At 37.7% G+C, this 15,381-nt stretch overlaps 1 protein-coding gene across 3 annotated transcripts in view; it reads right to left on the bottom strand.

Moving 5' to 3' along the window:
- Positions 1 to 15,381, bottom strand: part of KAT2B (lysine acetyltransferase 2B) — a 38,179-nt gene that overhangs the window by 13,014 nt on the left and 9,784 nt on the right. For all 3 annotated transcript variants that reach the window (XM_085568885.1, XM_021538055.3, XM_085568891.1), the window contains exons 3-10: positions 11,441 to 11,586; positions 10,879 to 10,968; positions 8,969 to 9,150; positions 6,630 to 6,821; positions 4,126 to 4,232; positions 3,363 to 3,488; positions 1,822 to 1,958; positions 312 to 520 (exon numbers count right to left, since the gene is read on the bottom strand). In XM_085568885.1, coding sequence (XP_085425011.1) covers positions 312 to 520; positions 1,822 to 1,958; positions 3,363 to 3,488; positions 4,126 to 4,232; positions 6,630 to 6,821; positions 8,969 to 9,150; positions 10,879 to 10,968; positions 11,441 to 11,586 — 1,189 coding nt within the window. The remainder of the gene's footprint in view (positions 1 to 311; positions 521 to 1,821; positions 1,959 to 3,362; positions 3,489 to 4,125; positions 4,233 to 6,629; positions 6,822 to 8,968; positions 9,151 to 10,878; positions 10,969 to 11,440; positions 11,587 to 15,381) is intronic.

The raw sequence follows: 15,381 nt of genomic DNA, 5'->3' as shown, positions 1-15,381 counted from the left end.
TTCTCGTTACCCTACTCTGATCTGATTTGTAAAAAATTAAACTAGTTTCCCCAAGTTGAGTCTATTTTGCCTGTGATACTTATCAGTGACTGATCACTCCCTGTCCTTTTAGCCAAGAACTTTGTACTTTCCCTGTCCAGCTGAGGAGGGGAGCAATGGAGCAGGTTTTCTGGGAATCTGGCATCCAGCCAATGACAACCCAGCACAGTCCCACAACAAGAATCCACTTATTATTAATACAGCCACCAAGATGGCATTTGGGTACAACCCAATTAGATTGACCAGGAGTCAATCTCTCCAAGGATACCCACGGATCAAAGACCAAGCGGGTGATGTATTCCTTCGGCATTCGAGGCAGCTGATGGGAGAACACATTCTGCAAACCAACCAGCCACATCATGATCTTCTTGTTGGGCTTCTGGTTCAGGGAGTTGCCGACTACATGGAATTCAATCACCCCTCTGCGCTCCTCCAGCCTCGCTGCCTCGTCCCGGGCCGAGTGTGCCGAGAGGAAGTTGGTCTGTACCACACAAACAATGAACAAAATCACAGTTTTGAGATTTCACATCCTCTGACAGAACAGCCTGTGAGTAAACAAACCAATAAAACCCACCCTCTTTTTCCAACAGAACTGCCAATGAGTGCCTTTGTAATGTACCTTTGCAGAAGGGACACCACCAAATAAGCCAGATGTAAGTGTACACGACAGTCTAGAAAGACCAATCTGAATTTATATTGATACAGATTAGATAATAACAATGGTTATGAATCAAAAAGTTCCAAAACCCCTTGAGGGATAGCACTCATCCAGTTGAAGTCTATGCCACTAAGTCTTCATATTTTCTTTACTTGTAGCCAGCTTGGGCATGACTTGAGGATTCGCCTACATGTACTGCAAATCACATATTTTAATGGCAGTGTAGAAAAAGTAATTTTTTTTCATTTTATTATTGCTTTCCACTATCTTTGCCACTACTGTAAGAGCCAAAGAAAAAGATTTTAATTCCTACAAAATTTGCTGTTACATATCTAGCAATTGCATCTATATATCTAAATGCAGATTAAATTAATGCAGAAAATTTATTTAACTTATTTTTTTCAAGATCATTTTACAATGCCAAAACATCTCTGTATGCACATACTGTTTACTTTTTTGAGCAAAGTTTGGCTGCTGGGTTTCTAGTCACTGCCAGCCCCAACAGCCAGGCTGGCACAGCATTTGTAATATGCAGAGCCATCAGTCACAGTACATAGTTTGAATAAGAAATGTAGGTGGTTTCAAATCTTCAGCAGTTTCTAGCTGAATCTTGGCAAATGAGCTGCTGGCAAAACATAGCCTGGCAGAGAGAACAGAAGGAGGAAAAGCCAGCCAAGGGGAAAAAAGTGCACTTCTGTACATGGCACAATTCTGCAATTATGTTTGTTTTTCTCTTCCAGGCGAAAAATGAGCAACTGAGGAAGACAGAGCAAATAACAGTTTAGATCAGTTTCTGCACCAGAGAGAGGTTTTAACTTTGGATCATTCATTCTGCTGCAATTCTTGAACCCTGTTTAACCTTATCTTATGAGCTGTATCTATGATTAGCAGTAAAAAAGCATACTCTGGAACCGTTCTGTAACAAAAGCACCTTGCAGGATAACCTGAGAGCTACGTTTTTACTATCAATAGTTTACAAGTCTCTTTGCTAACTCTACACAACACATTAAGAAAATGGTAGAACTATTTTTCATGTTAATGAAGTATTTCACCAGAAATTTTTGTTCACCTAATCATACCCTCATTCACAAACAGACCATTTGCAGCACCAAGTCATATCTCACCTCTGGCCCAAGCATTGCTGCAGGATCTGTAATTGTTGACATTACTTCATTGATTAACTCAATAGGGATATCTCCTACAACCCTTGGTCTCTTTGAATCCTCCAGTGAATATGGTTCATTATTTTTTCTCTTTTCCCCTGTAAAACAAAACTCAGATAAATTAGAAATAACCAAACTGCCACACATTAGCACTATGAAGTCTAGCACTTCTGTCATATGCTGTAGTTTAGTTGGATTTTTTGTTTGTTTGTTTGTTTTTTGGTTTTTTTATCCCCACAGACAAAGAGAAATAAATAAAATCTGAAAAATAGTTATCACTTCTCAATTTTCACTTTGCATTGGGGTATTAGCATGAAGCAGAAAAATAATACCTCTCCTTCCACTACACCTTTGTGAATTCACAGTTAAACTATTTGGTTTTATTTTTTTGCTTCAAAATCCTCTGCATGGAACCCCTGCACAGCTGTCTTGGAAGGTCAGTGCTCAATAGACAAATTGCAGTGCCTATTTCTTGATAACATGAAACCCCCCTTTTAGGATTCACTGGAACTAAGTATCCATCATATAATTCCCTTCACCTCTTCTGTAAACCAAGCAGCACATACAGTCTGTCATACATATTTAAAAGCCATATAAAATTTCCAAATCAAAATATACCAAGTTAATTATTAACTGCCCTACTGACTGCAGAGCCAAATGTATTATATAGCAAAATAAACTACTTAAATTTATAGAACGGTCCACCAAGGACTAGCAGAGGTACAGTAACAGAGATCCAGCTGCTAGCTGAGGATTATCCCACTCATCATCCTACTCATTCCACTTCTGAGGGACAAGTTGAGAAATAACCTTAAGGAAAACTGCAGTTTAGATGCTGCCCTAAGTTTCTCTGTAGTGAACACCGAGACTAAAAATTCACTTCGGTTTTGGTTTTTCTCCTTCCTTGAGGACTCACTTTACACAAGCTTGGGATCATCTCTCTGACCTAGCAACCTCTCTTGACAGCTTCATTAATCCTGAGGTGTTTGAAAACCAATTTATTAGGAGGATTTATGCACCAACTTTTTTTCTTACATAGTTTTTTTTTACCTTTGACCTGACCTCATTCAGGTTTTTAATTTAACCTAGTTGGTATAGCTGTGGTTTTTTTCACTGCTCAAATGTATTCATTTTCAGTATCTTGGAAGATTAAAAAACCCAAATGTGATGGCCCCTTCTACTCTGCCATCATTTAAATGAAACCACTCCTCATGGCTTACAATAGATGTACTCCAAGAAAAGTATTTTTCAAAAACCTCTGACACCACCAGACCTGTTCCCATTTTAATTTAATTTCAACAAACCAATTGGGTTTTTTGCAAATACAGTTGTGATTTCTGTTAGTTAAACATTACCATAGTGGAGAAAAAGGTATGTGTTCACAAATCTTTCAGCAAAAATACCTCAAGTTTGCTAATGTAGAGTGAAGACAAATGTTACCATATACTGCAACTACTGATAATGTCAACAGAAGTCAAAAGGCAAAGTTCCTTCTCCATTACCTAAGTTTGGGTCAAGGGCAGAAGAAACTTTACAAGCTGGACTCATATTACCACTGTTGGATTGCTCCAGAGATGAAGGACTCGCACTGTATGCAATAGATCTTGCAACAGGAGGTGGACTGATAACTGCAATGACATAAAAAAAAAAAAAAAAAAAAACACACAAGAAAAACCAGGCCATGGAACCCATTCTGGTGATGGAAAGACTGCCAAAAAGATGGACACCCACCACCCAAAAAGTAACAGTGAACACTGTGCAACAGAGCAATGCCACCAGTTCACAAGTAGAGACATTAAAGCTTTATCACAGTGTATTTTTCTAAATTAAATTCCGCCTAAGGGGGGACTGCTGGATAACAGGGATTGCAAACATCAGGCTTCATTGTATCGCAGTGCTGAGCAAAAGCTAAGAAAGCAAACTTCTTTCACATACCTGCCAAGCCTACTGGCATTTCGCTTAATGAAAAGGTTTTTTGTAGGGCTCTATTGAAAAGCAAAATCTCATCATTCAGCTCCATCTGTCCAATTTACAGTGCTCTAAGACTGCTTGGACAAATCAAACTCGATAAAGGAGGAAGTTGTTTCACCAATTACGAGAAGGAAACTATTATTTTAAAAGGTCACAGACTAACATCTCTCTCTTTCTAGTATATAACATCTCTCTCTTTCTAGTATATATATATATACACATACATATAAGCCCCACATTAGTTCTAAATCATGCAGTTTTCATGTGTGTTATACATCACTAAATGTAAATTACCTGTCTGGATTCCCAGCTGGCCAGTTCGGGAACTGGACACCAAGAAATCCTGATCCCAAATGGGAGAATTCTGGCTGTATACTTCTTCTTCCAGCATAGACAGAAACCTAGGCACAAAACCAGGCAAAATAACAACTAATGGGATCATTCTACACAGGTTCTTTTTCAAAATAAGTACTTGCAATGTTTTTAAATTAAAAACATTTACTAAGTCAGTAAGAAAATGCTGTTGGCCAATGCTATTAAAAAAAAAACACATGCGCAAAAATCACAAGCCAGAGTAGACACAAAGTATCATAATTCAGTAGAGTGTTTTCACTTACTAAACCTTACCTCTGATTACAAACAAGTTATCTAATTTGCAAGTGCAGAAAAAGAGTTACAAACTACTTTTACAGAACAAAACTCCACTAATGAGAAAGCTATGAGTTGATTGATGTTATAAAATGATGGCAAAATCAGTATTTTGCAGATGTATTTGTTTTCTGCCTTTGATAAAATCCCAGTGTTACTAACAATGCTCTTAGGAAGATATTTTCATTCCTTTAAATGTCCTGCTGTAACTTTTAATTGCATGTTTGTGGTTGCATAACAGTATTTTTGACCTTACTTTGGTACAGCTACAGAAACAGCACGATGTTAAATCTCTCTTAGCATTATTGTATTCTACAGATCACTCTCAGCCTCTCAGAGCTAATACACCAATTCCCTCCCAGCAGCAAGACAACTGCTTATCCTACATTGCACAAAAGGGGTTTTCAGACCAGTAGATGACATAACACATTTCTACTCTCTGGAATCCTCTGTATGTATAGAAACTGTTCAGCTGAAACCAATAGGACTGTTGAGTAAAACTTCCCTGAACAGGACAGGGATTTTCAGGACCAAGACAGACTCGTACTGTATATATGACAGCCATACCTAAGCAATGTGTAGAGTTGGCTGCTGTCTGTACAGCTGATAATGGCTAAAAATTTTGTAACAGTGAGCTAACCATCTGTGACAGAGCAGAAGGACAAATTCAACTTTTGCTAAAGCTCCATTTCCAGGCAGGACAGAGGCTCTGCCTTCAGCCCTGTTAGGACTCCTTTCTAGGTATGCACAGACACAGCCCCTGGGTGCTCCCTTTGCCCAAAAGGAGAGCCCAGGGCAGAGGAGGGCCCTGTGCCAATACCAGGCTCCATCCTCTGAGACACAGGTCCTCTGCAGGGCTCACTCAGAACAATGCCAGAGGAAAGACAAATGCTTCAGATAAGTACAGCCCATGAAAGATTTAAAACGTTATTCATGCTTCCCACAGATCATCTGCAAACTGTACTCGTTTTTTTTTTTTTCCCCAGCAGAACATCAGAAGGAATTGCAGTGAATAATAATGCTTTTCAAATCACTGCAAAAGGCTTTAAAAGGCAGTGGAAACAGGGGCATATGCACACCTGCTTCCTCCACAAATCTGCTCCTTGCATCAATGGGGTGTCAAGTCATTTTTGTATCTGTTTCAGGGCCTGTATCCATAACAGTCTACCCCAAAGACAGTGCATATTTTTCAAAGTGGTAAAATAAATTATTCATTACAGGAGGAGCAATGAATCCTGACTCTATTTTGCTTAGAAAAGTTCATGTTGTTTTTCATTCCCCTGAGCTCTAACCTCTCTTCTGGCCCAACACAGTAACTTGTATAGATAGCATCAGTGCCACCAGGTCTTCTGTAGGTTCAGTTCATTTGTTGTTAGGAGAGACAGGGTTTTAAAGTATGATTTGGAGAACCAACCTACCCTTGTAAAATAAGGATATTTTTTAAGTGATACACTATTTCAAAAGGAATTCATTACAATGAATGATCCTGTCATCATCACTACCCCTCTTTACCACCAGTAAAATGTTTGAAAGTAATGACTGTCAAAGTTGAGCATGTTTCAATACCCCTGTAGGTAATTACTGCTGTTCTATTGTGAGAGATTGTCATCAGCATTCCAGTACTGGAAAAGATAGTCAGTATGAAATTTATGAGTTTAGGATTCTATTATGCAGTTTTATACTGACTCCTCTCTAATAAACCCATCTCTTCTAAGGGTGGGGTGACTACTTTGTTCACTATTACAATGTTGAATTAAATTGAAATTCTTGTAAACTTTGCAAAATGCTGCCTTTTTTTAATGCTTCATCACCAAAGCAGATGTGAGCGTGTTCTTGGAAGTCTGGACCTACACTGTTTCCAAGGACTATAGAGAAAGAAAGTGATTGACCTACAATACCTGCTAATAGGCGAAAAGCACAATCCCCCAGCAATATGAACAATCCTTTTCATAAAGTAAACCTTAGGACAAAACAAAACAAGCAGTTGTGTACATAAAGTACACTAATCTAAGTTATGGCAGTAAAGAATGTTGCAGTATCTAGTTGCTACTGAATAAAAAGATTAATTATTTTAAGCTGCAGGTAATTTCTCCCTTTCCACAAGGAAGTTGCTGGTTACCTCTGAATACAGGCACACTGTGACCACTTACTTTGGAAAATGAGTGAGGATTAGTGTTCGTTTTTCTTGAGGAAGTTTGTCTTTTTCTTGCCTGGCCTGCTCCAGCAGCTGACGTCTCATTACAGTAAAAACAGAGCGAAGTAAGGTCCTACCAAAAACCTGGGTGGTTTCATACCGAGGTAGACTGTCACAAAACTGAGGGACATTGCAGTAACAAAGCCACCTGTAAAGAGGAAAAAAGCCAGATAATTGTCACCACCCAATATATTCCTTAATGCAATAAAACCAGTATCCACATCATTTATAATGCAGCTGAGAGCTATATGACTGTATAAATCAGTTCCACTACAAGGCTGGACAGAGTTAAGCAGCATTTATATTGCCCAGTTTTTTACAGAAATGACAACCAAGTACTTTTAAGTTTCCATATATTATTTTTTGCTGCAGTCTAGTTTACACAAAGTGCTCTTATTCCAGACAATAATCATAAATTACAGACAATTCATGGGTATGTCAGGGAATCTCTTCACAGCTCATCCATTCAGCCTCTCATATCTCCTGTCACTGACTCCAAAGACCCTTAGCATGGCCTGTTTTACCCTCTAAACTTCTACCTTTCCCCACTCAGAGGCCAAATGGATGACACTTTTAACTAGCTCCATCCCAATCCAACTGGATTCCTGCCCTGGTCTTCCACCAGTTGGCTTCTTCCCATCATACCCTGCCTTGTTATTCTTTCATCACCAGTATCTCCATCCATAAAAAAATTTGCACTAAGGAAAATTACGGCATGTCATGTTTCTTTTCTAGGAAAAGAGATTATGGTATCAAAGAGATTACTCAGGAGTACACTGCCTATGTAGATCACAGTATCTGTTAATCCTATAAACAAGATTTTGATATCTGTGTGCAATTGAACAGTCATTGGAATCTGGAGTTTTAGCTGAATCAGACCACAACCACTATGAAAGCTCCAGCAATGAAAAGAAAATATTAGGAATTGCATGCAAACATACTGTGCTGGATCCTGCACACATTTCCTCATCCAGACCCAAAGTACAGCCTGTCTCAAAATGTTCTCCCAGACTCTTGCACCTTAATCTTTGCAAACATGTGTTGCAAAAGACTTGTGAGATAGAGCTGTTCACAGACTTCTACTCCCTGTTCTTGACTGATAAAGCACAGCTCTCAGAACACAAGAATGCATGTGAAATTCTGATAGTTTCATTCAAATCCTCAGGTTCTCAAATGAAATTCACAAAAATTCCTGTGTGCCCATGGTGCCCAGCAGCACCCTGAGCAATGCCTCAGTCAACACAGAGAGAAGCTCACAATGACAAGTGAGATTTGGTGAGAAGAGCACTTTGGGTCGTGGGGAGAACTTGGGGACTATGGCAGGATAATTTGAGAAAACACAAATGACAAAATAATTAACAACAAAAAGCCAACAACCAGAACCAATTAGCTATTGATTCCTAGTAAAATTTAACTCCAATCACCCCTGGCTGACACCAGTTATCACAAACAAATGGAGGTCAAACACCCACCAAACACAGTCTTAGGAGCACCATAGATTTTAAGTGTTCTGCAGTTCTCCTTCGTGGAGAGGAGGTGTGTGAGAGGAAAGGCGACCAGGAAAGCAGCCAGAAGGTGGTGCTCACCCTGGGCCAGCAGAGATGTTCCTGAGTTCCTGAGAACAGCGTGCTGACAGAGGTTAATAACTACGTGCTGCCTGACCAGCAGGACCCTGGAATGCTCTCACTGAACTGCTCACTGAAAAAGGCACTGCACTACTCCCGTGAGAAAAAGAAAATAAATAGAAACATGTCTTTTTATCTTAGCTCTTCATCCTCCAGCGACTCAGTTATTCCTTTAAATTCTAACAGTGCATTAAATGGTCATAAAAAGAACTATAATTTTAAGGAACCTACAAGTATCTGTTCCCCATTTAGCATTCAAACACTTGCAAAATTAGTTTGATTTTTCAACTCCTCTGTGATTTGGTTTCAAACAGTAATGCTTTACAATGCTAAGTGTTATTTTCTCTCTTTTTAAGTTGAATAATAAATAGGGAACTTACACGAGGCTCAAATATTAAGACTGAGAGCATTTCACAAACACAGACCTTGCAGAAGCATTGTTAGAAGTGTTCCAGCCCCTACTCCCCGTTCTTGGCTGATAAAGCACATCTCAAGACCCAAGGATGCATGTGAAACTGATATAGTATCACTAAAACCCTTAGGTCTTCCTATTAAATCCATGGCTGCAAGAATTTACAAGGTTCCATCTATGGCATAAAGATACTGGTTTACTTTTTTTGTACATGCCCTGTTTGTAAGGAAGACTCCCAACAAGCAAAAGCAGCATTACCTGGTATAATTCACTTTATAGCCTGCAATATCATCATTGGGTGATCTTAGTCTTCTCTGAGAAGGTGTCTCCAGGTGCCAGTAGTTAATGCGGTTCAGAAACATTTTAGCCAGTTCCACTATTGTTTGCCTTTCCTTCGAGGGTAAGTGGCTAAATTTGTACTGCACAAAATTATTCACACCCTTAAAAAGTAAGAAAATTCTGTTTAATAATTTAACCATAAATTTTACAGGAGCATCCTCCAATATTTCACGCTTTATGTTGATCATGAATTTGCATTGCAAAATGAAAAGAAATATCAGAAAAAGGGAAAGAAAAGAAATATCAGAAACCATGAACTCCTTGCTCAGCTACTCATGCAGATACCACAGGCTGGTACCTGTGTACACAGCAGGAGATACATCTAGGTATTTTTAACCTGCTCTCTGCAGCTGATGGAAAGAGAAAGAAAAAAATTCTTTTTTTCCTTTCTTTTCAAAGTCAGTGAACAGAAAAAGCTCTGGTAGGCTTTCATCTTTACATAAATCAACTGTCACCCTCAAAACTCACCAACTCCTTTAAATAATAGATTAGGGCTTATAGACTTCTACTTAAGTTTATGTCTAGAAACCACATTATTTCTTCAAGAAGTTTTAATACTTCACACTCATGTCTCCTCATTGCACTTTGGATGCTGTCCAGTTTGAAGAAAAATCTACTGAACATGATTAAAATGGGTGACTAAAAGTGTTGCAATACATATATTTTATAAACCCATTATAACACCAGTGCTTAGCAAACAATTTGTTTGATTGAATGGCTGAGCTGCCAAAAACAGAACTGAAAATACTGGCCTTCTTTAAAGGGAAAATTATTTCAAAATAAGATGTAAGAAGAATTCCCCTTTAATCTCTATGCTTTATTTTCTTAAGCAACTTGAACATTATGAAGAAATGGACAAAAAACTGCATTGTACAAAACATTTTTAATAGTGTATTTTACAGATTAGGAGCCTATGGGGTTACATACACATTTTTTGTTTATAGTCAAAGGAGAACTTAAAGTGAAGACTTCTCAGAAATTCAGCAATGAAGTGGTTTGATCTTCCTACATGGTAAGAAGTGAGAGCTGCAAAGAAATAATTACTACAAGTAGCAGTCTTCACATTTAAATTATCCTGCTTAACAATAGAATATCCATTCATCCACGGATGGGAAAACATCAAGCTCCTGTTTCAGCGAGGTCTGTGAGCCTCTGCATACTCTCACTGGATTTCATGGGCCCACTTGTCTGCCAGGAGTGCATTCTTAGGAGCTTGCTTAACCAAAAACTGAGTTTGTCATATGTTCTTTATGTACTGAGAGTCACAAAAGCCTCAATTATTCTTTGGTTTCAGCTTTGTTTTTTTCTTGTGTACCCTTTGAAAGGGAAGGCTATGATCTCACTGAATTGGACTGTAACATTTTTCTTGATATACAGAAGGCAAGCTTCATTTTAATATTGGATTTCAAAACTTCAACAGCATTTTTCATCACTTGAAACAAAGAGAGACTAGAACTGCCCACATAAAAGTAGCATTTCAAGTTAATTCTCTGAACCCACAAAAAAAGTCAGTTTCATTAAAGCCTAAGACCAGTGATGAGAAATAGAATACAAATAATGTAACTATTGTACAAACACTAAAAGGAGAACCAAGAACAACCTCCTATAGCCCCCTGTTTTGTCCTGAGCAGAACACAGAAACATCTGCAAATGGCCTAAAAAATGCCACGTTTTCAAAACCAGTGCTTATATTTACAAAAAGAAAAACAAACCACAAAAAATCCCAAACAAAGCCTCCGAACCCCCATCCAAAATAAAATTTAAATAGATATAAATAAACAACAAAAAACCCACCACACACCAGTGAAACCCACATTTTGAATCTTTACCTGTTCAATGCTAGGTTTCTCAAATGGGGGACTTTCCAAAGATCCTTCTACTACAGGTTTTCCCATCTGTAAAATGCACTTCCTCAAAAGCTGTTAAAAATACATGAATTTTTAAAAGTTAGTCTAATACAGAGAGTCAATGGAAGTCACAAGGGGGCAACACACTGTGAGCAGTGTTGGAATTCTCTTGGCTATATATCTGCTTGTTTAATCATCTGAATTTGTAATTACTAAACTTCACTGTGAAATCACCTTCTCTGAAATGCGTGCAAGAGGCTCCTCTGAGGAAATGCAAGCAGCTAAGTCACCATTCATGTTAACTGACTCTTCCTGGTCAGTGAAGGACTCAGGGTCAGTTCCTCAATCCTCTGGATGACTTTTGGAATAAGAATCAGAACACTGCAAGTACCAGAACATCCAGCCCACAGTTACTCAGTAGAGTATCATCCTAGAGAAGAACTGTCTTGGCAGATAACGTCAATGCACGCCCGAGTGGCAATGAAACTGGCTTATGTGTGAGAAAGTGAAAAATCTGAGCAGATACTCCACAAGTTCAGCTTACTTTGAACAGGTAGAAATAAACTTGCTTGGTGTCGGCATCTTCTTCTTTGTGGACACAGGTGAACAGATATTCCACATCCAATACAATCCCCAGGAGCCTGTTCATTTCTTCTTCAGACACATTCTCCAGATGAGAAACATGAGCAGCTAAACAAAATAAAAACCCAAACTTGTAAAAGGCTACTGAGAGAACCCACAGCACAACTATAGCCCATGGGATCTCCAACTAAGCCTTAACTGTAAAGGCACTGATCCTGTAATAACCTGCTTAAACAGAACACATCTTATCAGAGGTAACTGAAACCTCTGAGCATCAGAGCAGCTTGTAAAGGTTGACCAGGGGTGGCAATTTCCACAACTGAGGAATGGCAGCTGATTGGAATCACATCATCTTTTAACACTTCAGGCTGACTACACGAGTCCTGCTTGTATTAATATGTTGCATACATACATTTTTGTCCTAGAGCTATGTATTTGAGACAAGAATTCTTGACTTGAGAAAATAAATCCAAAATTTACATAAATTATGTAATCTAGATATAAGCAGCACCTTATTTTGGGGGGAGTGAAAAAAACTCAGTTCCAAAAATCACCTTTTTGTTTTAAATTGGGCATTACTGGCTAAGCCCCCTGCTTTCATATCATGTAAAATCAAACTGTGCTTTGTGCACACTATATTAACAGAGATTTTGCAGACTGTGTGTGCTTATTTGTTCATTTCCAAGTGACAAACACCCTTTTATCATTTCCAAAGGTAAATACAGTTCCACATCTGTAATTTTCAAAAGCTTGAGGTTTCTTCCTGTAAAACGGGACAGTCATTTCAAGCTGGTTTGAACAACTGGCCCGGAGAAAAAGGAAATCAGTGTAACAGAAAAAGTCAACTCTGAGAAAGATATTTGCATTACAAAAAGCAATGATCTTAGCTGACTCCAGGCCAGTGTAGATGGCCTGCATATCCTTTCCTCTGAAAGTATAAGAAAATACTTTTAAGTTTGGGCATATTAGCTTTTTATATTTTAAGAAATTTTATCTATATTTACTTCTTAAGATTAACATATTTTTTCAGTGGAAATCTGATGCCTTAGTTGGGGAGCTAGTGAGGAAAAATAACACTTGACTTTAAAACAATCACATTTATTTGCCACGCAGCAAAGATGGTTGTTTTGAGAAGTTTAATATGATACCAAAACATTTTAATTCAATACCTTTATTAGGCTTCAAGTAAAATGTACACTGTAATGCAGAACTTTAAAAATATGTCAGCAACTGTTACCACTTAAATGAAAATTCATAATATAGTGTCTTAGGCACATGGCCATCATGAGCCTCCTTTGAGGATAAATATTCTGTGCCGAATAAAATCATTTAACTTCTGTCCTTAAGACAGGTATGAAGGGTTAATATTCCCAGCAGTCTGTCTTGATCATTTGCAAGTAATAAATATCCTTCTAACAGCTTTACATTAGAAACTGATAACTACCAAAGAAACCTTGCCTTCAACAAATGAATAAAACATCAGCATAAGAAGCCATTTCTATGCAGTTTCCATAACAATACTGAACCTTGACTACTTGGTGGTGTTTAAACATTTTATTAAACTAGAGAATTATTATCCATACTGTGAATCTAAAATTTAAATATATTACCAGCAGGTATTTGCCAAAGGGAAACCAATATTTATACAAGGCCAAATAACTATCTTTCTTCAGATATTCACAGCCCATTCCCAAATTTTGTGGCTGTTAGTAAGTGTTTTATTAAAATTAAAGTTTTGGTACACTGACATCAAATACTGCATTCACTCTTGACTAGAGTTACACAGCCCCAATCAATGCACTGCCCAACTGGTACACCCTTCCTCAGTTGCTGTTATGCCTGAAAAAAAAATTAAATATCACATGTATAGGTTGTTTGAGCATGCACAAAAAAGCAAGCAGAAAGAACAAGGCTCAGTGACAGGAAGACCTGCAATTTAAGCAAGCACTGGAGTGCACAAACTAGGAAAACAGTGAAAAAACAGATTAACAAGGAATGTGTCCAGCCTATCTCAAAGCACTAAACCCAAGAAATAACCAAATATGATACAGGAACCAAACACAGTGACAGGGAAAAAAAAAAGAGACTGAATGTGTATACGGTGTATTAGCACATTAATTAACTAGTTTTAAAAGTTATTCAAGACTGACAGTATTTACCAATTTAAAAAATGCACCCTGCAACACAAGAGAAATAATGAAATAGAAAAGTGTCTCTGACCATGCAACACCTGGTCTTGTGGCTGGTGGACAGTAAATTGTCCCAGCATCTAATCCAGTCACAGTGTTAGAAAATATGTAATATAATAAATAATAAAATAAATATTCATTAAAACAACCACATTGAGCCAAACTGTGGGGCTGAGCATGAAAAGGATGAATATATATGTTGTAGACAATAATACACACAATCAAATAGATTTATGTACCAAAAGCTGCACTGGCTTGAAGATAAAACAACACCCCCAGAAAGGGACATCTCAAGCAAGATGGTATGTAGGATTACTTCTGGATGAAATAAATAAAAATCAGAAAAGAAAAGAAAAAGAGGTAAAAAAGAGAAATCCTACATTTTTACTTCGAGTACAGCTTTAAGTAGCACACTTCTATATTGCTACTTCAATGGCTTTCTGAGAAGAAAAGGCAGCACAGCTAATGTGAAGCCCACACACCTTGTGGTAAATCTGGTTTTAAAGGTATTCAGTAGAAACACACTAATGTAGAAGAGATGAATAGGAAAATTATTTGGGAAAACACAGCTGAAAGACATATCTTTCCAGCAGTATGAGGAAGCGCACAGCAACTCATTTGAGTTATTTTAAATGAACTGTCAGGAATGACACCATCTTCCTCATTAGCTGCAGTCAGAAGTCTTTTCTAAAAAAAACAGTAAATAAAAATACAGTTTCTTCATAGAATATTATTGCTGGTTTTACTACTTTGCTGGTTAGTTCTAGTTTTCCCTGGTTCCCTAGCTAAAGAATGATGCAATACTTTTTAATAGACCAAAACCAAGCCCAGCTTTTGGAAGAGTTGAGTTTTTCTACAGAATACAAAGCATCCACAAATTCTGCTGAAGAACAGAAAACTGACAGGCATATCTTGTAAGTTTAAAAAAAAATTCAAGAAAAAAACGAAAGAAAGGAAAAAAAGAAAGAAAAAGAAAGAAAGAAAGAAAAAGCTATTTCTTCAAAGGCCAGGATTGAAAGTGATGGGTAACACAAGCCACCCTAATTGCACAAACAGAAGCAGCACAGAGAAGCTGTGTGATGAAAAGTTGAAACTAACTTGGCTAAAGTGACTAAATTTTCTGTGATACTATGCATTTGTTAATCTTCTCCTGCAAGCAAACCCAGAGATTTGGGAGATCCGGAAAAAATTTGGCTGAAAAGGCTAGAAATAAATCACATGTAATGAGAGCATAAAAAAGAAGAGATCAGAAATAAAAATAAATGTCACGCAAAAAAAAAAAAAGGTATTTCATGCAAACTACAATATTTTTTTCAAAAGTAAAATAATAAATGATCTATTGTGAAGGTTTGAAATTTCCCTTGGTTTTTTTTTTTTTCATTTCATTGTCCTAAGTTTTAGGCAGCAACAAAAATTAAATAGTAAGTACTTAATCTGAATTTTATTTTAGCTGAATTTTTATTCAGTATTTGCTGAGAAGGATGTGGATCTATGACAGAGCAAGTCAATAGGAGGGCAATGGTGATCTGAGGGCTACCTATGAAGTCAGGCTGAGAGTGTGAGGTTGTTCAGGCTAGAAAAGGCTCCAGAGAGATCTTAAAGCAGATCTCCAGGACTCAAAGGTGGCCCACAAGAAAGCCAAAGGGGACTTTTGCAAGGACATGTAGTGACAGTAACAAGGGGTGGTGGCTTTAGATTGGTTTAGATTAGATAT

This window comes from Lonchura striata, chromosome 2, assembly GCF_050655825.1.
Source record: "Lonchura striata isolate lonStrDom1 chromosome 2, ASM5065582v1, whole genome shotgun sequence".
In the NCBI taxonomy this organism is placed as follows: Eukaryota; Metazoa; Chordata; class Aves; order Passeriformes; family Estrildidae; genus Lonchura; species Lonchura striata.
Note: the sequence above shows the minus strand (reverse complement) of the source record. Positions and strands in the feature narration are given on the sequence as shown.